The sequence below is a fragment of the Podarcis pityusensis genome (assembly GCF_964106645.2).
Source record: "Podarcis pityusensis genome assembly, chromosome: 9".
In the NCBI taxonomy this organism is placed as follows: Eukaryota; Metazoa; Chordata; class Lepidosauria; order Squamata; family Lacertidae; genus Podarcis; species Podarcis pityusensis.
The window spans coordinates 59782354-59806919 of record NC_138034.1 but is presented as its reverse complement, the minus strand read 5'-3'; the positions used below and the strand labels follow the sequence as shown (position 1 = coordinate 59806919).

At 42.0% G+C, this 24566-nt stretch overlaps 2 protein-coding genes across 8 annotated transcripts in view; both read left to right on the top strand.

Moving 5' to 3' along the window:
* Positions 1–24566, top strand: part of SMARCAD1 (SNF2 related chromatin remodeling ATPase with DExD box 1) — a 390786-nt gene that overhangs the window by 36015 nt on the left and 330205 nt on the right. The window lies entirely within an intron of this gene.
* GRID2 (glutamate ionotropic receptor delta type subunit 2) overlaps positions 1–24566 on the top strand; it is an 847049-nt gene that overhangs the window by 656014 nt on the left and 166469 nt on the right. For all 7 annotated transcript variants that reach the window (XR_013990460.1, XR_013990461.1, XR_013990462.1 and 4 more), the window contains exons 10-11: positions 4888–5085; positions 18403–18715. Coding sequence is in view for 4 of the 7 variants with exons in the window: in XM_081020726.1 (XP_080876852.1) it covers positions 4888–5085; positions 18403–18715 (511 nt within the window). In the remaining 3 variants the exon portion in view is untranslated. The remainder of the gene's footprint in view (positions 1–4887; positions 5086–18402; positions 18716–24566) is intronic.

Sequence of the window (24566 nt, the reverse complement as noted above, 5' to 3'; positions counted from 1 at the left end):
GAAATGTCTTATGAAACTCTCTTTCCTGAGGCCCTTCCTCTTCATCTCCAGATATATCTTGCAGGGAACAGAGAAGGTGATAACGCCTCTGATTCCTCAGCAGGGAGCCGGTGAACGACAATCAGCAGAAATCACTTCTGCACATTCCCTATAATTTGATGAGAGTGTTTGTGAAACCATTTAGCAAACTCATGTTACCCTAACTGAACTCATGCCCTGACTAATGAAGTGTCAGTATATTCTTGGGTCTCATAAAAGGCCAAAGGGGGGGAAATCCCTCCTCAACTGTCGCTTTGAGTTCTCTTTTCTTTTCCAGCTGTGCGGTCTCACTAGCCATCTCCAGATAGGTTCACTTTTTATTCTGATCATCATCAAACATTAGCTAGAAATAAAATAATTGCCCTTTTATCTCCAGGAGAAAGACGAAAAAGATTTTTGGGTTTCAATCTGCATCTGTTATTTGTTGAAATATACCCCTGGGGATTAACAATTACATTGGATTGCAAATTGTCATAAAGACAGTTTCCATGGTTTCGGTGAGAAGCTAAAATCTCCCAGCTGAGATTTCCAGAGGGGTGGCCGCATTTGCCTGTTGCAGCAGAACCGTGCAAGACTCTTGAGGCAACTTGAAGACTTAACACATTTATTATTGCCATAGGAGTCCTGCTTCCTCAAATGCATGAAGTTTTATTCCCAGGGGAGTGGCAGTAAGCAGTGAGGTCAGATGGAAAGACAGTGCAAAGAAACTAACAAATAAAGGTTCTGACAGTTACACGAAAGCTTAGATGTATGCAAAATAAGCTTAGTGGTAGTAACTCTTCATAACAGAAGTATGTTTTCTTAATCATCAAACATGTTTGACATGTTAATTAAAACCTGTAGTCCAGTTGAGAAGCATTTTCTAGTAGCCCAGTTACTAGGGGCCTCTTTATACCAGCCTCGGGCTGGCGACACCATTGACAAAATCAAGATGTAATTCTTTTGGTAAGTACTGAAGGATACGAAAGTACTGTTTATGTATGCAACCACAGCAGCAAGAATGTTATTTGCCCAGGGATGGAAAGAAGAAAGAGCCCCATCGAAAGAAGAATGGATAATGAAGATGGTGGACAATGCGGAGATGGAAAGGCTGACCGGGAAGATCAGGCACCAAGAGGTTAACAAATTTAATAGAGAATGGCATAACTTAATAGAATATATTAAAGAACACTGTAAAATTCTAAAAATGTTAGGATTTAAAACAACAAAGGATAAAAATGAAGTATAATAATTTGGATAAATGCAATTAGATGCAGTTAAAAAAGGAAGATGAATTTTGGAAGCCAAGTGGTGGAAAGTCCAGGGGTTCAGGGAACCCCATAGGTACTGATATGGACAATGGTTTAATGTAAACAAGTGTGTGTGTATGTAAAAATTTGATTTTTTTCTTTTTGAAACTTTAGAATATCTTTTTAAAAGACAAAATCAAGATGTAAAGCTTTTCCCAGGGTAAAATACTGCAGTGATGCCTTAGTCACTTGCCTGAGGCTTTATCCCTGCTACCTTGGTACCTTTTAAAAGTCAAGCACCATAGTAGGGGACGAATCGTGTGCATCTATCCCACCAGAGGTTACCCCGTCCCTGCCAGGTATTTATTATTGGCTCCATGTCCAGGTGTTGGTGTTGCTGGAGGCCTGCCAAAGACAAGACCTTAACAGGGAGAAAGGGGACTACTTGGGGGGAAAACATGGTCTTGCACTGAGTTATGTCCCCTCCATCAACTCATCATTATCACCAGCTCAAGATTCATTGGTGAGTTGAATGCTAATAGAAGTTCTCCACAAAAGTCGTGTGGCTTACAAGAAGTAGTCATAGTCCAAGGGTTGAAAAAGTCCAAGTACAGTTACTGTTTTCATGCTCAGTAAAAATATTAATATCTTGCAATGTTTGTGGGGTCAGTTAGAATCATGAAATTGTAGAGTAGGAAGGGACCCCAAGGGTCCTCTGATCCAACCCTTTGCAATGCATGAATCTCAACAAAAGCATCCCAGAGACATGGCCATCCAACCTCTGCTTAAAAACCTCCAGTGAAGGAGGGTCTACCACCTTCTGAGGGAGTCCTTTCCACTGTCAAACAGCTCTTACTGTCAGAAAGTTCTCCCTTATATTTAGTTGGAATCTCCTTTCTTGTAACTTGAATCGATTGGTTCAGGTCCTACTCTGAAGCAGGAGAAAAGGAGCTTGCTCCATCTTCCATGTGACACCCCTATAGATATTTGAAGATGGCTCTCAGATCTCCACTCAGTCTCCTCTTTTCTGGGCTAAACTTACCCAAATCCTTCAACCGTTCCTCATAAAGCTTGGTTTCCAGATCCTCTATCATCTTGGGAGCCCTCCTATGCACACACTCCAGGTTGTAATATCCTCCTTAAATGGTGGTACCCAGAAATGGACACAATATTCCAGGTGTGGTCTGACCAAGGCAGAACAAAGTCGTTCTATGATTTCCATTAATCTCAACACTGTACTTCCATTGATGCAGCCCAATGGTCTACTAAGACCCCTAGATCCTTTTCACATGTACTGCGGGCAAGCTATGTGTCCACCTTATGTCAGCGCAGCTGGTTATTTCTGCCTAATTGTAGAACTTGTTAGTTTTGGCCCAGTTCTCCAATCTGTTAAAATAATCTTGAATCCTGATTCTGTCTTCTGTGGCATTAGCTACCATTCCCAGTTTGGTGTCATCTGCAAATTTGATGAGTGTTGCGCCAATTCCTTAATCCAAGTTGTTATTAAAGATGTTGAACAACGGACCCAGTACAGAACCCTGTGGCACCCCATTTGTCACATTTTTCCAGAATGATGAGGAACCATTAGTGAGCACTCCTTAGGCTTGGTCAGTCAACCAGCTACAAATCCACCTACAGTTATCTATCCAGCCCACATTTTACCAGCTTCTCCATAAAATATCATGGAGGACTTTGTCAAAAGCCTTTCTGAAATCAAATTCCTGTTGTCTGTGTCTCACACAATGGAAACCAGTCTGAACTTCCTTACTTGCCAGCTGTTGCACATTCATTAATGAAATCTTAGAATCTAATACAAAGCTGCTTGCATGCTTCAAACTGTCTTATAAATTTGATTAACAATTAGCATGCACTTTTGACTAACAAAATTCTAATTCTGAATTATGAGCCACTATTACCTAATAAACCTGACAACTGATGTGAATAAATCCATCCTAATATATGAAACATCGTCTCTTAAACCACCCATTTTCCCCTTCCAAAGAGATCCAGGAAACACTGCATAATATATTTGGACTGATAAACTACAAAGATGTGTGTGTGTGTGTAAGATCTCATTTACTCTAGCTTATCAGATTTATTGCATGGGGAATCTGACACCTTAATGGCTATCACTAATTTATTATTTGCTTTTCTTTAATAAGCACACAGGTTTTCAGTGGCGTAATATTTCTGGTATTTTTATTTTTGTATGTGGCAGGGAGTAGTTGCTGAGGAAAACTGAAATGATTCTCCCTTTTCATTTCTAATAACCTATTTTGAGATCATGTTTCATGCGATTATAATAAAACTATGTTGGGAGACTATTTAATGGGATCCTTTTGTTGAATAATGTCTACTTTTGGCTGCTGCAGATTGACAGAAATTTCTTGTTTTAAACTATTGTTATTTTATTTAATTTATGAATTGCTTCCTATGAACTTCCCAAAGCAATTCCACATTACAATAAAATCATATCTAATGCAATTGCTTATATAAAAACAGTTCAAACAATTTTCAAAAGTTACACATATAAGAGCAGCTGAAACAATTGCATATATCAAAACAATTTCGAATCCAATAAAAATATGGGCTGGGATAAAAATCTCCACTTAAAAGACTTGTTGAAACAGGAAAGTTTGCAACAGTCATTGATAGACAGTGTAAATTGTGTCTGTCCAAAGGTTAGTTGCCACCACAGGGAAGGCCTGATCATGACACCATGCAGAATGACTGAATAGAATTGTACCTGCAGGATGCCTTGTCCTGCAGAATTCAATAGTTAGTTGGGTATATAAAGGATGAGAAAATATTTTATTTTATAGTTTTTTATTCATTTATCACAAGCATATGTACAAACTGACACAGAACCATACAAACAATAACAAAACCATACACAGAGCATATTCAATATAAAAAACAAATTGTAGAGGCTATTGTTGTTGTTATTATTATTATTATTATTATTATTTAAATTTCTTAGTTGCTTTATCTTGCCCAGGGAAACCCAAAATTACTTAAAACCAAGCAGCCAAACACACAGACAATAAACCATGCATAAAAAGGTAAAGGTAAAGGACCGCTGACAGTTAAGTCCAGTCGCAGACGACTCTGGGGTCAGATAGAATTTGAACCACTTCCCTGAACTTTGGGGACTAAAAACTTACTTTTAAACATGAAAAATGAATTTTTTTAAAGTGCAAAATGCTATGCATACATGGTTCGAAGTTTTTATTCCTTTTCACAGCCAGTCTGGGTGGCAGCTGTCAGCATACAGCTTAGGAACCGAAGTTGAGACATAACAACTTGCCAAAGGCCAGCTAAAGGGAATCTTGAAAGATGGTTTGACATGAGTAACTGGATTATCTGCTGTGTTTTTAGCAGGGATCCTCATGATGCTGCTGATAGAAAGTTTGATAGCAATTTGACACTGCCCTGGTTTGAATAACAACTGTGGAAGGCTGTGCTGCTATGGAAAGTGGTGCGGTGCTGTAACAATAATTCATAGAATCATAGAAACAACAGAAAACAAGTTTTTGAAAACGTTTCTTTCCATTGCAGTCAGTGCAAAAAGTCATTACATCGCTACAACTTCAGATGCCTCTCTTTCTTCCCTGTTTAGGAGGAGCCATTTGTGATGGTGTCAGAAAATGTTTTGGGGAAACCAAAGAAATACCAGGGCTTTTCCATCGATGTCTTAGAATCCTTATCCACATATCTTGGCTTCACGTATGAAATTTATGTTGCTCCAGATCACAAGTATGGGCGCCCCCTGGAGAATGGGACCTGGAACGGTTTGATAGGGGAACTAGTATTTAAGGTAAGGATGTAGGTAATTTTTGCCTTAAAATATATAGAAGACAAATATCTACCTTTTATATTTTTGTAGTTCCTTCTCATTTACACACCTTGCATTTTCTACTTGTTTTGTTTGCTTGTTTATTAAAAAATACTTGTATAGCACAATTTTATTTTTAAAAAATCAAAGCTCTTTACAACTATTATATATACGCAATAAAAAAAAACCCTCATAAAAATATAAAACAGATCACTAGCTAACTATTACAGCAGATGTTTATCTTAATTATCTGCATGAGCCTGGTCATAAAGAAAGCTTTTCAGAAGACTTTAAGGGATAAAATAGAAGACAGCTGCTAAATCTCTATTGGAAGGGCTGGGCCAATGACGCTAAAGGTTCAGTTTTGTGTCTGTGGGCATATCCATAATTCCTCTTGTCCCACTGCTTTTCCCCAGGGAAATGCAGAGAAAAAATGTAGCTGGGGAATCTAATCCAATGCCAAAAAACTAATACATGTCTAAATTTGAGCTCCCCTTTCCCTAGGCTCCTTTAACCAAGAATGTGTTAACACAGCCTTCCCTGTGGTGCAATCAGATTTGAGAATTTCACTAGGGTTAGTGAAGCACCAAACCCCAAACATGTTCTTGTGAAGGTAATTGGGCCCTCTTTGGCATCACTTGCACCAAGAAGGCAAAGAGAAAGTGCATCAGCAAAAGGAAGCAAAAGCTGCACTCCTAGTATCACTGGTTAATTTGTCAAAATGAGCTATAAGCAAGCAGGGCAAACCATTCTGGGGAGAAAAATATGGCATGAGCTTTAACGGCTAGCACATTACATAAATAATGCAGAGCACTTAGAGAAAAGTATTGATAGCTATGAATAATAACTGAGGTATACGATCAACGGAAAATGTTTTATGATGCACAATAACATTTACATTGTGTAGATGTGTGAACTGGGCACATACAGTCTAATCTGTAATTAATAAGCCATCCATTTCTAATTAATTCTGCATTAAATGTTTACCACAACAAATAAATTAAAGGAAATAAGCATAATATATTCACTGTTCATTTCACATTTGATCCTCGGCATATTTCTCTCCCCTGGACTGAATCTATGCAGAACTCAAGGTTCAACATAAAGCTTGTCATTTCAGGTAATGCAAACTTACCTTGAGGAAGATGGCTTAGGAATCAGCTGTGTCAGAGATGGGGGTACATGTGGAAGTGCCACTTTGACCATGCCTCAAGTATTTCATAGAAGCTTCTCAGAATTTTAGCTGCAGTGTCATAGCTATATCATTTTTTAAGGGATGGTTGTGTGATTCAGTAGGCTGTGATTTCATGGTTAAGTGAAGAAAATATGTTGAAGCTATCTGCTCACAACAAATGACCTTCTATGTATGGGTGTGTGGGGTGTTAGGTGAGGGATAGTTCCTCTGGTAGGGGATATGTTGTGCTACTTCTCGAGTAGCTTTTCCACCTTTGATCCCCACCCTGCACTCAACTATCACCTGTGGCTCCTAGAAGCTGTCAGCATGTGACAGCAGACATACCCCGGGAATGGCTTAGACTGGCTGAGTAAACCGGGTGAGGGTAGCTGCTGGGTCTCAGACCTTCAGTGAGTTAGGGTCATCCCCTGAATGGGAAGAGAGACTTCAGCAGATTGAGCTGGAAAGACCAATAGTGGGTCCAATGGTCAAGAAGGTGGTTTATTCGCATGCTGTAGAGGGAAGTGAGGAGCAGATGGGTCTCATAAACTTGGGAATGTAGCCCATCTAGAAGAAGGAAAACTTTAGCCCTAAACTTCCACTGCCTTGTGGAATATATTTGGGAGAAGAAAAGGCTAAAGACTAATTCCTACACAGACCCAGAGTGGAGTCCCTAAGATGGTTGGATGGTGCCTTGTATGCCTCCTTCTGGTAACTCCTACAGCCAAACTGGTGCCAAATGCATTGCTCTGCTTTCCTTTGGACCACATCAGAAAAGGCCAAGAGGAGGTCTTGCCTGGGCAGTCCAGGATCTCCATACACACTGCCTGCCCAGGTGTGCACCCTGGGCAGGTAACTTCACTGCTGCTAATGCAGTGGTTTGACTTCACCCCCGGAGACCCACTCCACTGTCTCTTGGGACAGATGGGTGCCCATAACAATGCTCACAGATGTCTATGTGTTTGCCTCGTTCACTTGGCGTAGTAAGCCAAACTATGGCATACTGGAACTGTGCAGATGTGCTGGCTCTCAGGAAGAAGCTTGTACCTGCTTTGCTCCTTCCTTGTCCTTTTAGTTCAGTGTGGTATGGGAATTAAGCCTTAGTGTGTCATCCGGTCCCAAGTTCATGATTAAGCTCTCTCCTCCTTAACCAAGATCTGTAGCCGAAAACAAACCTTGGCTGCAGTTTGTGGTTTAGGAAGATCAAACTAAACCGTGAAGCCAGGTTCAGATGACATGCTAAGCCAAACCTTGACTTAGTTGCCATTCTTCATTGACTGAGCTAAAAGCCAGTGACCCATATAGTCCAGCATCCTGTACTCACAGTGGCCAACCAGATGCCTGTGGGAAACCAGCAGGACCTGAGCACAAGAACACTCTCCTCTCTTGATATTAAGGGAGACAGGTGATCATCACCAGGGAAGGCGTTCCTCAAATGAGGAGCCACCACCAAGTAAGCCCTCTCACCAGTCATCGTATCATTAAATTAAATAACAATTAAGTGATACTAAAGACAAGAGAGTGCGTTATGTTCATATCATCAATTCTGCATTGCCTGGCATTGTCTGGCAATGCAAACCAAATCCTAGCCAGGGTGGGGAAGAATGGAGAGGTGGGGACACCACATCTGCAGCCCTGTAACCAACATCAGCCGTGGTTCTGGCACTGCAGTCAGGCTCAGACCAGAAGCACTTCCACCCGCACATTCAGTGCATGAAATAAGTAGCTCCATGCTGGTGGAGTGATGCTGGCAGTCCAATCCACCACCGCCCCTACTGTCAGTCCAACATGACTACAGCTTAACACAGCAGCCAGTTCAACCAATTCTGAGCTGATGTTCCATCGCACATTAGTTTCTGGGGTGGTGTCTTTGAACTTGCATGGATCTTGGCATTTGAGGATACGCTGAGTCATCAAATTATGCCTGCACACAAATGGTGTGGAAAATAGTAGCATTTGCACGACAGGCTGCTGAGAGCACCTCATTGAGGGGGCGTGTCAGATTTCAAAGGTGCCACTGCAAGAGCCATACTTCAGGAGGTGGCAGTTGCCATGGCAAGTACAAATTTTCTGCATGAAAATAGAGCAGGGCTTGAAGTGTTGCACCTGTGTGGCATTTTCTCCAAGATGTGTGAGAACTCCCACCTTCTAGAGTTCCCAGCGAGACTGAGATGATGCTCCTCTTGTTTATTTAGCCTTATGGTGCAAAGCATTTATCAGTCTGTTGGCCTGTTAAAATTCATCACATTTTCATCATAATTCAGTGATTAATAAGCAACTAAATCTAAATCAGATATTTTAAAACAGAACTCTGGCCAACTGGAGCTTTTTTCATATAGATAAATATCATAAATGTTTACAATTGCAGTGCAACTCTTGTAGTGCTAAATTTTTAAACTTGAGCTGGGTTGAGGGGTTTTTCCAACATGCTGTTTGCATGCATTGATGTTATATTGGCCAGACCTCTGTTATTCACATTTACCCTCTGAGAAGTCAAAACGAATTTCACTTCCCCCACGTCCTGGATTGCAAACACAAGATGGAACTGGGGCTAAAGGTCACAACATTATGGAATAACAAGGATCTGCAGGGAGTTAACAACTCGATGATTCCATGCAGGCACCCCTAACTTGAGAAAGAACTGGGAGAGCCTCCCATTGTTTCACCATTTGAGCCTTATAACTCTGGATCCAGATCAGTAAGTAAAAGATTCTGTGCCTGCTCATATTCAAGATGAGTTGGAGGGTTATCTGTGAGCTGCATTCCTCCAATATTAGCCAGTGTTCAGTGGGATTAAACCTCCAGGGCTCAAAGCAGTAGCTATTAAGTGGGGCAGGATGTGGTATGGTGGTGTTGCTTATTTGGCTTTCCAATGACAGGGTCATTGCAGATTACTAAGAGGGGAAGGGGCAAGGCAGAAGGGGGGTCTCAGTCTCAGAGGCAGAGCCAATCAGATACTCCCCCTGCTCTGCTTGCACTGTGCCCACCCGCCCATTGCCTCAGCCTCCACCTCTCAGTAACCAGCAGCAACCTTAGCATTTTTCTCAAGTTACAGGTGCCTGCATGAAATAATCAGGTCAAGGTAACTCACTGCAGATGCTTGTTATTTAAGGACATCATGTAAACTCACTATATGTAGACCTACTTTTGTTAAAATTTGTCACACATATTGGGCAGGTTTTTCCCCATGCCACCTTCAATGTGAGGGGAACTGCTACACGTTTATAATTTCCATTTTCTAGTCAGTACTTGCAGCAATCTCCCAGTTAAGATTTGGTGTTTCTGTTGTTGAATGAAGTTTCCGCTGCAGTGGCCCATGACAAGGCCTTCTTGGTGGTGGTGTCCCCATGATGGAATTCCCTCCCTCAGGCAGATTGGCTTAGCACCTAATTGGTTAGTTTTGGTGGCATTGTGAAGATTTGTAGTTTTTAGGAAATAACTAGATTAGCTAGGCCCTGTTGTACCACTATTGTTGTTGCAACTCTTGTTGGGTTTTTTAATGTTTAATACTGATGCTGTGTTTTTTTATTATTATAATTGGTTGTATTTTATATGTGGGCACAATATTTGCTGTGTAACTATTGTTCATCACTCTGATATTTTCTGTTGGAAGATCAGCCAATAAATCTGATAAATACTAATAATAGTAATGGTGATGATGATGTGGTCCACATATTTTAACTAACTATGCTATCTCTAATTCTTGTTAATTTTAAAGCTAGAAAGCGATCCCTTGCAGTCTATGTTAATAAATTAACTTTATCTTTGATTAATGTTGCATTAAATTTGTTAAGCAAATTGGATGATATGATATGCTAAAAACTGATACTGGGTGATGCTTTCACAGTCACTATAAGAGGCTTGTATGCCCCACTTTATATGTTTATACTTCGAACTGGCACCTTTGCATCTAAATATTGACACAATTGCACATATTTTATCTTCTTTTTTCCCATGGATCACTTAGCAAACCTTGGCTTGTACAAACTGCTGTTTCTCTGATTAATTTTGACAGGATAATGATAGGCATTTTCACATTTCTTCCTTTCCAATTTTGAGCTAATTTGACTTTATTTGCATATCATTAGAAATGCTTCCCTCCAGGAGCTCAGTGATACCATGGACCAACACTGGAATGCTTTGCACAAGTTCTGGGCAGTCACAACATGGTCACTGGGGTGCCATGCCTATCAGAAATCAGGCTAGTTCACCTGGACAGTGATGACTGCTCTCACCTTGACTGTGAAGAGTGACTCACATTTTGCTACTGTTTATTTTCTAACAAATGAAACCTTGTTTTACTCTTTGAACTAATAATGTAAGTGACAAGCAATTAATGTCATTTTGGAAGTGAACCTCAATACTGGGAAAGTGCTTGTACAAAAACATAAATTGAATATTCACAAATGGATAGTTGCAATTGTTCTACAGCAACCTTCCCCCAACCTGGTGCCCTCCAGATGTTTTAGACTACAAGCCCCATCACCCCTGGCAATTGGCTGTGCTGGTGCGGGCTGATGGGAGTTGTAGTCCAAAAATCTAGAGGGCACCAGGTTGGGATACTCTGTTCTACATTATATTTTTAAATCTATAACTTGCTTGAACTCACGTTCTGTTCTCACATATGATAGATTCAGACAATTGCTTTTCAACCAGTAGGAGTTCAGTGTGGCCTTATTCCTGCCTCAGTGAAATGTTATGGCAGAGATTTAAAAAAAGCAGGGGGAGGTATGGTTTGGGCTCCATGTCACAGCCAAAGCAATGCAAGTGCCATTCTCACTTTTTGTTGTCCAGATCACATGGTTGTGCAGATCATATGATTATTTCCTATTGGAATGCCACCCTTCTATTAGCATAGCATAGCACAGTATAGAATAGAATAGGAAGCAGCCTTATACTGAATCCATCTACCTCAGTATTGTCTACACTGGCTGGCAGCAGCTCTTCAGAGTTTTTAGTTAGGAGTCTCTCCCAGCCTTATCTGGAGATGCTGGGGATTGAACCTGGACCTTCTCATCTCTCGTGCTAAGCTACATCCCTTCGCCAAATTAGATCTGCAGCAAGGGAGTGGCTACGTCAGTGGTTGCCACTTGATTACACCACCATAGTGCCATGGTGGTACAACCATTTCAAAAAGTTGAGATTTTTGTTTTTGTGAAGGGGCTTTCAGGAACTAAACTACAGTGGTACCTCTGGTTAAGTACTTAATTCTTTCCAGAGGTCCGTTCTTAACCTGAAACTGTTCTTAACCTGAAGCACCACTTTAGCTAATGGGGCCTCCTGCTGCTGCTGTGCCGCCGGAGCCCGATTTCTGTTCTCATCCTGAAGCAAAGTTCTTAACCTGAAGCACTATTTCTGAGTTAGCGGAGTCTGTAACCTGAAGCGTATGTAACCTGAAGCGTATGTAACCTGAGGTACCACTGTACAGGAGAAACTGGTGATTTTCAGGTTTTAGTTCCTGTGTAATCAAGTAGAGCTAGGATATCTGGGGGAACCCAATTAATGGAGGTCTCTACTCACCGTTTATTGGACAAAGTGTAGTTTTGCAACTTGTCTAGTGAATGTTGGCACTAAAGGCCATTAATCATTCCTTTATGGCATTTTGTTTCCGGGTAGAGATGTATTTGTTTTTGAGAGAATTTCCAATGGGTTGATCTGGGTTGAGCTGACAGACAGGCAGGATACGTATTGCATTTTAAAGTTTTTTGCAGCGCTGCTTCTGATCTGCTGTCTTGTTATAGCTTGGGTTTTCTAAAAATAAATTTTATTTTTGTGCCCCATTTTGATCTCCATAATGAATAATAATATTACATATCCTCAAAAATTTCTCAGATGAAAATAGGGATATCCCATTCTACATCAGGAAGCTTCTCTCATGTTTTAACTGGCCGAACATGTAGATGTCATATATACATCTACATCAAGCCAATTACAACCTCTCCACCAATCCTACCTCTCAGGACTGTTGTAAAGAAAAAAATGTGTGAGGGAAGGGATTGTGTACAACACCTTCCACAGATAAACAGAATGAAATAAAATTTTAGCTGTAAGCTGCCTTGAGTCCCTGTCAGGGGGAAAGGTAGGCTATTAATAATAATGGAAATGTGGGAATGCTATTGAACTCAATGGGTCTTACTTCTGAGTGAAAACACTTGGGCCTGCAGTGTAAGGCTGCCCAGTCTTTACCCAGTTAACTGGGAATACTGTGGGACTTACTTCTGAGTAGACAATGTAAAGCTCCTTTTACAATAAAGGAGTCAACACTCCCTGTGTTTCACAAGAAAAGAATTTAAAGTGGATTGGTGACCTTTCCTTCAAAATTATAGGAAGGACTTCATATGCCAGCATCACTATTCTATTCATTTAGTGCAGGTATTTTATTTTCAGAATAAACAAGACTCCATTTTTGCACCTACGCAAACACACACAGAGACCACTTCTAATTGTTCTCTGAGACATGGAGGAGAGGAATAAGGAAAACCGGGACAGCTTCTGTAATTCTGGGTCTGTCCCTGAAAAATAGGGACACTTGGAGGGTATGAATTACATTGTTAATTTTATTTATGTTCTTACATATATAGTTCACCTTTCTTTTGTCAGGGATTTCCAGAATGGTGTGCATGTGGTTCTCAGGCACCCACCTAAGTACAGATCAGAGCCAGGCCAATTAGATTCAGCAAGGTGGTAGCCTCATACATCTTTCCCAAAGCCTATTGGAAATTATGTACCGTATTTTTCGTTCCATATGACTCACTTTTTTCTTCCTAAAAAGTAAGGGAAAATATCTGTGCGTCTTATGGAGGGAATGCATGATCCCTGGAGCCAAATTGCCCAGGGGCAAAAAGCAGCTCATGCTTTTTTTTTTGAAAGAGAGAAGTGTGTGTTGAAACAAAGCCGCTGATCTTTGCCAATCAGGGAGAGAGATAAGGGACTCTAGAGATAAAGGAGGCTGCCAGGGAGGGGGGAGGTAAAGACAGCACACTTGCAAAGGGGGGAAAACAGGAAGGCTAAAGCAATAAGGAGAGAAATTACAAGTAAAGCAGGAGCAAAAATCTGCTCCAGGTAAGGAAAAAAAACTAAGGCAAACAAGAGGGAAGGGAGTGTTGAAAGGAAACTCCCACGATCGGTGGGATCGGGAGAGAGGCTAGCGGAGGCTGCCTGGGAGGGGGGAGGTAAAGCCCATGGATCCTCAGGATTTTTACATTGGGTCACCCCAAATTCACCCCAAATTCACCATCAGATCACATAGCATGTCCATGGCTGCAGCCTGCACCAAAAAAACACGCACCCACTGTTTCGTCAGAATATTTTTTTTCTTGTTTTCCTCCTCTAAAAACTAGGTGCGTCTTATGGTCGGGTGCGTCTTATGGAGCGAAAAATACAGTATATTGTCCAGGAAATGTGCACAATGCCCTCTTCCTGGAAGGATTATTTGCACATTCTCCATGAGGCCTGGTGAATATGTGCAGTGGTCAATTGGTATGCACATTAACCACTCAACATAAATTCCCACATATATAGTGAGGCACTTGGATTTTTCTAAAATGAAATCATGGTATATGCAAATATTTTTATAAATAAATGTCAGTCTTCAAGCTGCGGCTTTGAGATTGAATGTTTAAATATTCCTTGTACATGCACAAGTACCATATTCAGACTCACGTACTCCCTGATATGCTAGGTTAATGTATAAGTGGCATTTTCCTCATGACAGAAAAATGTCAGTCCCCTCAAGCCAATATGTCCAGGAAAACCTTTAGTGATCAATGGTGCTGAATATATAGAACAGTCAAAGGGGATCCATTCCTCTTTCCTACACAGACCATTCTGTGCGACTTTAGATGCCAGATACATTTCACTTTACAGAGTGGCAAGGAGGATACATTGCCATCATTAGGCAGAGATGAAAGAAAATCCCCAATGTTCAATACAGTTGTATCTTGATTGATCAGATCCAACCATTCACGCATTCTTCCTGCCCCCACCTCCACTCTGCTCAGCTTCTAATAAAGGGCCTCACACAACTTCAATCACAGGCAAAGCTCATTCAAATGAGTAGAAGCTTTTTGAGCATTTAAATATTCCTTTTCATATTTCAAAAAAGGACAGTCAGTCACTTATTCAGTATTTAATTTCCTTAAAAGAAAAAAAAAAGCACAACACATTAACGTGACTGCCTTAAACACCATCTTTGGCTTTTGCTGCAATTATAATGGCACATGTGAAAAGAAAGTTAAAATAACACCTACTGAAGTTGTGACTCCTGTCTCTTGAGATGTGCTGAGCAGTAAGCTGGTTAGATCAAGGGATGTATTAATAGCCTTCTTCATATCTTAAATGGGTCTGGAAGGAACAAAGGCAGCGTGGTTGTTATGTATAGGACAGGTAGCCATATGGTATAGTAACTTCATTTTCAGGTGCTATTTAACATCTGCCAGGGATGTCGGGAGATGTTCATTTTTCTGAAGTTACTTTGCAACCAGAACATCTGCAAGACAAAGGAAAACCAACAGTATATTGTACTCTTTTGTAATAAATTTGTAATCAAAGTTCTGATTCACTTCAGACAGGATGTGTGGTTCTTTGGATTAAAAAAGGCAGTTCTCCAATTGCAGGCATGCATCAGAGAGCTCTGTTAAAAAAGGAAACTGTAGTTGTGCTAAGCCAGTAATCAGCAGTAAGAGGAGGTATTGCATTCAGGTTCAGCATAAAATAGTTGTAGAATTAGTGGTGCCTTCAGAACAGGGGTAGAAGTCCAGCACTCCATGCAGCAGTGGGGTCTCATACGCTGCAGGGGTGGCTTACTCCATTTTTAAACAAGTGAAGTAATATGCATACTGAAATGGGGGGGGGGGGTATGATGTAACTTAAGTCGTTGTTGTCGACATCCACATCTATCACAAAAGACAATGGGGGTGAAGTCAAACCTCTGTTCTAGTGGCACTGAAGTGGCCTCCCCAGGGCACAAGCCTGGGCAGAGTTTGGAGGTCCAGGGCTGCCCAGATGACAAGAGCCCCCTCTTGGCCTCGCTGTTGTGGTCCAAAGGAAAGCAGAACAATACGTTTGGCACCAGCTTGGTTGCAGGAGTTACTGGAAGGAGGCGTACAAGGCACCTCCCAACCATCTTAGGCACTCCTCTCTGGATTTGTGTATGGTTTCCTCCAGGCTTCCTCAACCTCGGCCCTCCAGATGTTTTGAGACTACAGTTCTCATCATTCCTGACCACTGGTCCTGCTAGCTAGGGATCATGGGAGTTGTAGGCTGAGGCTGAGGAAGCCTGGTTTACTCCTTAGCCTTTTCTTCTCCTGAACATATCCTGCAAGGCATTAGAGGTTTAGGATCAGAGTTTTCCTTCTCCTAGATGGGCTTCCTTCCCAGCTGCCCCTCACTTCCCTATGCAGCATGTGCAGAAACTGCCTTCTTGACAGTTGGGCCCACTATTGGTCGAGTCCACTCAATCAGCCAGAGCAATCTGCAGGGGAAGGGTTTGAGACCCATCAGCAATATGCATCTGAATACCAGCTAGATTTTCAGAGTGAGCAATGTCTTTCAGTGTGAGAAGTCTGCCTGGCTGTTGCTTTCTTATCCTAATTTGCTATCTTAAAACTTGACACCTGCCTGACTTTGGGCTCATCCACACCTCTGCTTCTCCAATGTATATAGTAGATTCCCCCAACCCTTTTTCTGGTACAGGAGCTTTGGAGCAAGCTGATCCAGTTCAGAAAATGTTGCTGCTGCTGCTGTTTTCACAGCTATTTTTATGTTGGTGCTATTGATTTGTGTTTATTGATCTGGTTTTACGTGTTTTGAATTTTGGTTTCCACTTTTATTATTGAGAACTGCCTTGATGATCTGTGTTGGGTTGAAGGGCAGGAAAGGAGTTCTCTGAAGAAACAGAAGTATAACAAACAACTCAACGAAAGGCCTATTGGCATCGTCCATCCACAGTTAAGCACTCTTTTATCACAAATATGTTATTTCACATCAGTAGGAGTTTAACACAAAATCTGATAGTACAATAAGAGAGATGAGAACAGTGTTGTTATCTTCTCATTTGGCGATAAAACAAAAATAACCCCCCTCCACTACTCCCCACATCTATTCCTTTAACCAGTCAACGTTTCCCAATAGAATGCATTTAGTTTTCAAAAAAAGGCAGAGTTTTGACATAATGAGAAAATATTAAATTAAAAATGTCTTTTTGTGCATGGGTGAAACCTCAGCAAAAGAGTAACATTCAATTAGAAAACAACTCTAGAAAAGGCTGCCAAATTGCATTAAATTTATCTGATCTCTCTGTCTTACAGTACATGATTCATTTTTTTAATGGAGAAGTCTTAAAGGTCTTCAACCCAATTTTCGATTAGAGGCAAAGGACATGATTACCAGAACTGCAACATAATATGCTTTGCTACAAATGATGCTCTGGCAGTGCAGAGTATAGTAGATTTTTGGAGCTTCCAGATTTCAAGGATGTGTCCCAGAAAAAAGATGTTTAAATGAGAGTTCTGACTTGAAGGACAGGAGTGCGTTATTTCTGTCGATGCTATCTTTCTAAAAGGACACAATAGTAGGGCCTTTCCAAATTATACGGATGAGAGTCTCTTGTGAGCCATCATATCTGCACCACTTATTTTTCAAAATTCTTATATACAAAAGGCTTTTTTGAAGGCCGGTGAATTTCAAGTACAACATTTTGCTGAATGAGCCTAAGATAACAGATGATATGGTTAATGATTTAATGGCATCTTTCCATTGTTGCATTCTGAATCATGAACCCAATTAGCTCTTAGGTAGTTCATGTTAGGTTTATGGCTATCAAAGATGATCTTATATAAGACATCAAACTCAGTCTAAGAAAAAATGCAAAGCCTTTAAAAGTTTTAGGATTAATTGTTCAGAGGTACCAGTAGTTTAGTGCAGCAAACAAACTTCTAGAATAATCACAAATGCATTTGATTGAATCAATATTCTGCTCAATCAGGAAGTGCATAGACTTGGATACAAAACTACAAAAGGGGTTAAAATCATAACTAAAATCGTAGCTAAAATTCCAAAAATCAGCCCACTTCTCCCACTGGATTTGTTTTGTAGAAATGCCACATTAAGTATTTTTCATAAAGATTACTGTATTTTTCCGTGTATAAGACTAGGTTTTTTAACCAAAAAATTAGGTTTAAAATTGGGGCTTGTCTTATACACAGGTAGTGCTGAGGGGTGTTTTCTTAATTTGGAGTCCCCCCAAATAGGGGGCATCTTATACATGGGGGCATCTTATACACGGAAAATTTTTATACACGGTAGTTTTGGTAGAAAGCAGATTCCTTATGTTCTCTCCCACACACTCACTTTAAATTGTAAATTATTTCTTCAGTATCTCAAAAGGCTATGGCGGCTTGGGCAACATGCAAATGTATTTAAATAAAAGGGAACAGGTGAATCGGTTAAGGCTGTGATCCTAAGCACTAGTGAGTGAGTCCTGTTGAGCAGAGTGGAATTCATTTCTAAGTTGACAGCACAAGACCTTAATTTGACAGAAGTCCTAAACTACTCACAAGGGTTTCCAGTTTGCTTCAGTGGTGACACTGGTGTCCATAAGAAAGACCAAGATAAACATCCAAAAGCACTTATTTCCCACCCATCACTTACATTTGAAATATCTGCTTCTTTTTGAACTTTCAGAAATAACCTGATGCCAATAGGCAAAAGAATAATATCTCCCAACTCTCTCCTCACTCTCTCCTACCCTCTCCCCAACTGCAAGATGTCTATGACAAAAGTGTCTCTCACCAAATGCAAACAAACTGTGAAAACGACTATGAATTGAAAGTGGAGACAAGAGATTCCCCTTCCCTGTTTATCTGTTTGCTTTGTAACACAAAAAAACCTTAATAAAAACTAATTTTTTAAAAAAGCTTATAGCCAAGTTTGTATCTATTCTGCTCTCTCCCCTTAGCAGAGTTGCTATTTGGATGGATGTATAAGGAATATATTTAAAATAAACAAATCTGGGCAACTGTTTTGCTGAGATAGGGTTGAAGGCTACAAATCAAATGACGGTTTTGAAATTTTTCTATTGCTCATGAAAATGAATGTTCTCCTCTCTCTCACTCTTTCTCCCGCAGAGAGCTGATATAGGCATTTCCGCATTAACCATCACACCGGATCGGGAAAATGTGGTTGATTTTACCACCCGTTACATGGACTATTCAGTGGGTGTGCTGCTTCAGAAGGCTGAAAAGACAATGGACATGTTTGCCTGCTTAGCACCATTTGACCTCTCCCTCTGGGCTTGTATAGCTGGCACTGTACTGCTGGTCGGACTTTTGGTATACCTCTTAAACTGGCTCAATCCACCACGTCTGCAAATGGGATCAATGACTTCAACGACTCTCTACAACTCTATGTGGTTTGTTTATGGATCCTTCGTGCAGCAAGGTAAGGGGGGGGGGGAATATTACCTTAGCAAATGACAGGGAGGCCAGCTCTTATTATAGGGATGCAGGACCTGTGTGGCCCTCCAGATGCTGTTGGACTCCAACTACCATCAGTCCCAGCCAAGATGGCCAATGGTCAGGGATGATGGGAGTTGTAGTGCAACAACATCTGGAGGGCTACACATTCCCCAAACCTGGCTATGTGGCAGAGAACATGCTTTGCATGAATACATGTATGTGCAATTTATTAAGCTCCTAAAAGAGACTATGCCTTTTAAAGAGTTTGTTTAAAAGAAGAAGAAAAGGGAAAAAAGAAGACTGCCTACAGGCTTCTATTCTGGGAAGAGACATGACCCATTTTCTTTTAGTTATGCCATGTTTTATGATTTATGTGTGTACAATTTTGTAACAAGAAAAAAAAACCGGAGGGCTGTCCGATGAAAAAGGGAGCCTGTTTGTTTTCTCCTGCTCCAGAGGTTAGGAGCTGAACCAATGGGTTCCAAAGAAAAGAAAGGAGGTTCTGATGAAACATGAGGAATAACATTCTGACACTAAGAACTGTTTGACAGTGGATGGAATGATGCACTCTTCTTGCTTGGAAGTTTTTAAGCAGAGGTTGGATTGCAATATCAGGAATTATTTGGTTGTGATTCTTGCATTGCAGCGGGTTGGACTAGATGACCCTTGGAGGCCCCTCCAACTCTGCAGTTCTATGAATCTATGACTCATGATGAAAGTAGCTTGGAAAAGAATGAACGGAATAAGAAAACAGTGTGAAAAATGATTGAGTAAAGAGATGAATCCTGAAATGAGGGTGAGAATGGGTAAGCTTAATGAGCAGCTAAGGAAAATGTATCTAAGCAAGATAGACGTGGCAGAGAAATAAGATTAGAGGCAGACAAGCAGAGAAACTGTGGTGGTAGAGAGTGTAAAAGAATAGAAACCTGGCAGTGGCAGGCGATGAACTTGAGGGCAAATGTGTATCCTGAAGTCAAGCAGATAGAGCCAAGCTGGCCGGCTAAACGTCAGGGATAATAATAATAATAATAATAATAATAATAATAATAATTTATTTGTACCCTGCCCATCTGGCTGGGTCTCCCCAGCCACTCTGGGCAGCTTCCAACAAAGATTAAAAATACATTAAAATGTGACACATTAAAAACTTCTCTGAACAGGGCTGCCTTCAGATGTCTTCTAAATGTCAGGTAGTTATTTATCTCTTTGACATCTGGTGGGAGGGTGATCCACAGGGCGGGCGCCACTACCGAGAAGGCCGTCTGGCTGGTTCCCTGTAGCTTTGCTTCTTGCAGTGAGGGAACCACCAGAAAGCCCTCGGCGCTGGACCTCAGTGTCCGGGTAGAACGATGGGGGTGGAGACGCTCCTTCAGGTATACTGGGCCAAGGCATGTGCCTGGATTGAAGTAAAAAGAAACATATTCAGGTCTTTAGCGCAACCACTGCTACTTGATTGGTCCTCCAGTGTCATCTGACTCCCCAGAATGGGAGAATGACAGGCTATGTTATTCATTTCTGAACTAAATTGCCTGCTCTTCTTTCCCCCGGCTAGCACTCCAACAGAAGAGAGAGGAGGGAGCCAGCACCTGGTTCATGGGTACTAGTTTCAGGCTTCTGGCAACTAGAAAGCAATGAGAATTTTTCACCTCTCACCTTTTTGGGGGGGATGCTTCTTTAAAGGACCCCATCCACTTATCTCTGTTCCCCCAAACTTCTCACTCTGTGAACAGGATGGGAATGTGTCTCAACAATTCAACTCCTTTTCAACTCTCCTGATTCTCTCAGTTTTCCTCACCAAGCCCACAGTTCCCCCCCCCCCCAGCATTTCTGCTTTATCTCAACACGCTGAGAGAAGAGGCATGGCCACCAGAAAGACCTGCTTCATTGCTGCAGCTTCCTGCACAGACTTCCTCCTCATACCTATATGCATTTATCTCCTTCTGCATGGTTAAAATCATGCTTTCCCAGGAGCATGCAGATGAATGCATAAAGACATGTGGACGCCTTAAGCTGAACAAGCAAAGAAGCATGGAAGAGGCAACCCTATCCCCCAGCCAGTGTAGTGTGTGAACTGTCTATGGGCCCTTCCAGACGGGTGATTTTTTTACAGGTTTGTTCTACAACATGTCATTGACATAGTAATAGTGCATTAGTCACTGATTTATACTGGATTGTCCACACATATAATAATAATAATAATAATAATTTATTATTTATACCCCGCCCATCTGGCTGGGTTTCCCCAGCCACTCTGGGCGGCTTCCAAAAGAATATTAAAATACTATGATACATCAAACATTAAAAGCTTCCCTAAACAGGGCTGCCTTCAGATGTCTTCTAAAAGTCTGGTAGTTGTTGTTCTCTTTGACATCTGGTGGGAGGGCGTTCCACAGGGAGGGCGCCACTACCGAGAAGGCCCTCTGCCTGGTTCCCTGTAACTTGGCTTCTCGCAGTGAGGGAACTGCCAGAAGGCCCTCGGTGCTGGAACTCAGTGTCCGGGTAGAACGATGGAGGTGGAGACGCTCCTTCAGGTATACTGGACCGAGGCCGTTTAGGGCTTTAAAGGTCAGCACCAACACTTTGAATTGTGCTCGGAAACGTACTGGGAGCCAATGTAGGTCTTTCAAGACCGGTGTTATATGGTCTCGGCGGCTGTTCCCAGTCACCAGTCTGGCTGCTGCATTCTGGATTAGTTGTAGTTTCCGGGTCACCTTCAAAGGTAGCCCCACGTAGAGCGCATTGCAGTAGTCCAAGCGGGAGATAACCAGAGCATGCACCACTCTGGCGAGGCAGTCCGCGGGCAGATAGGGTCTCAACCTACGTACCAGATGGAGCTGGTACACAGCTGCCCTGGACACGGATTTAACCTGTGCCTCCATGGACAGCTGTGAGTCCAAAATGACTCCCAGGCTGCGCACCTGGTCCTTCAGGGGCACGGTTACCCCATTCAGGACCAGGGAATCCCCCACACCTGCCCGCCTCCTGTCCCCCAGAAACAATACTTCTGTCTTGTCAGGATTCAACCTCAATCTGTTTGCCGCCATCCATCCTCCAACCGCCTCCAGACACTCACATAATTCCACTTACTTAGTTATTCTGCGAGGCTTCACCAATACTGCTCCATCATTGCCATTTCATAGAATCATGAAGAGTTGGAAGAGACCACAAGGGCCATCGAGTCCAACCCCCTGCCAAGCAGGAAACACCATCAGAGCACTCCTGACATATGGTTGTCAAGCCTCTGCTTAAAGACCTCCTAAGAAGGAGACTCCACCACGCTCCTTGGCAGCAAATTCCACTGTCGAACAGCTCTTACTGTCAGGAAGTTCTTCCTAATGTTTAGGTGGAATATTCTTTCTTGTAGTTTGGATCCATTGCTCCGTGTCCGCTTCTCTGGAGCAGCAGAAAACAACCTTTCTCCCTCCTCTATGTGACATCCTTTTATATATTTGAACATGGCTATCATATCACCCCTTAACCTCCTCTTTGGAGCAGCACACTTGTGCTATAGCGCAACAAGAGCAGGACAACAACAACAACAACTGGATGTTTGTGGTAGGAGAGGTTACAGGATTTCAGCAGGAAATTACAGGACTGGAAACATAGCAGCATGTCTACCCAAAGACCTTTGAAGCTGCAGAACGTATTGAAAGGGGGATCTTGTATAACACCCCCCCCCCATACCACCATGAGCACAAATAATCACAAAAGCACAACAGGAAAGGACATGAATAGGGAAATTCAGTGGGCTCCTTGGGGACGGTGGACTAGAAATTAAATTAATAATGTAATCAAGAATTATTACAGTACCCATCATTGCAATGGGCAGATATGAAACATCAGTAAAGTTTGTTTCAAGCCTGTAGGATTTCCAGTTTATTAAGTAACAGTGTAAGAGTAACAGAACATTTTCCCCTCTGCAACTTCGAAACAGTCTCTGTTTCTGTAGGTAGTTTATTCAGTGCATAAAGCAAATACTGTATTCTGGGGCACAGTCGGAGAGAAACCTCTCTGACCTCAGCTTCAGCAGTGCCCTTGGGTCCTGTGGCTGACTTCGCTGACATGTTGCCTGCCCCGTCGGCTCATTTCGCTTCCGCTCCGTTTGTCTTAGACCTACCAACTCTTCCCTGACCTTCTTGGCTACGTTCCCCATTCCCTCCAGCTTTCAAATCTACCTATATTATTCCCCAGTGTCATTTATCCTCTCCATTTTCTGAGTCAGCCTTCCGACCCATGCTCATTCACATATTCCAAATGGGTCACAGACTGTTGACTCAGCATTGCTGCTCACGTCTGGTGCCAGATTCTTTGGGTTTTGTTTCTTTATGTCTTGGCTGAGGACTTATTGGGTGCAGTGCCATGAATCAGACCAGGGCAACGGGAAGTTTTGAGCTCTGAAAACAGGTAACGCAAAATTAGGACAATACAACTGACTGAGCAACTGGAGCAATAGCCTGTAGCTTTCGTTATTTCCTGCTGTGTTTCATGAGTTAGTGCAGGCATTGCCACACCAGAGATATACCGTGCTTGCTAATTCATATGGCATCTGTTGTACAAGCAACTGACTGAGACTGCAACATAAATTTAGGTGAAATTCCAGGCATTAAAGAGGCTTGATTCTGTTGGCTTTGGCATTACTGTGTGCTAAATTTTAGAAATGGCTCTGCTTTGTACCCTCCCAATCCTGCAGTTGCAGTTGGTATCTTCCTGTCTTGAGAGACAATGGAAAAGTATTTCTTTGGGGGTAAAGTCAATTCTCATTGGAGAGTTACAATGCCTGCTGTGGCTGTGGAGACTGATACTAGAGAGACATGTTTTATTGCAGGTGGGGCACATGAAGGTCTCTGGTTTTGCTGTTACAGGTGCACTTATCTCTGTGTTCCTCCCAATGATCATTCCTTCTCCGGTCACTGCTATGAATGCACAACCTGACTGTCTGTCTCCAGACACTGCAATCGTCTGCAAGAGATTCCCATATGACACATTTAATGTCGCCAGCATTCATTTCACATTTGCAGATATCTTTGTCATGTAGAGTTGGTCTGCCTACAGGCCTAGTGCCTGAAGTCCGATCCCCTGAGAGCACATCCATAGAGATCCTGCCATCTTCCATTCTGTGTACATGATCAAGCCAGCGTAGATGCTGCTGAGACAGAAGTGTGAACATGCTGGGAATGTGGCGTTGGGAGAGCACATCTTTTTTTGAGACTCTGTCCTCTTTCCTGGCAATTCAGGCCTGGTTGGCAGAGCTTAGGAAGTGGTGGTTTCTCTGTCGTGGACTCTTCTAGAACAGGCAGAGTTCTAGAGCTCTGAGTCATATAATTTGTCCCCCCTCCCGCCGCAAAATATAGAAAGCTCAAATCAGTGGTAAAACCCACAGTGTAAGTTTGTGTAAATTCCCAAATTTCTAAACATGAGTCTTCCTCAAACACAGCAGCAGTAGCTAATTACTAACGGATATGTATATACCCTCCGACATTCCTCATATGGAAATAGGGACATTTCTCATTCCTCCCCCAAATGACCCTCCTTGATCCCCTTCTCCGCCCCCCACAGAGCATTTCCTGTCAGAAGAAGGGTGAGTGTCGCCAGCACACATGCCCCCTGCCATCCTGAGAAAACCCCTTAATATTGATTTGATTTTGTATTATTCTTTGGCAGATTGACAAAAAGAAACACACACCAATAAATAAATTTTAGAAAGGGACAAGATTAGATGCAGGCACACAAAGCACTTTAAAAAAAATCAAGAACCCTTGAATTTCACTCCACTTCACTCCCCCTTTCTTCCCACTCAAGGCGGCCCTGTCCTCTGCCTGCCCCTCAGGGACAGC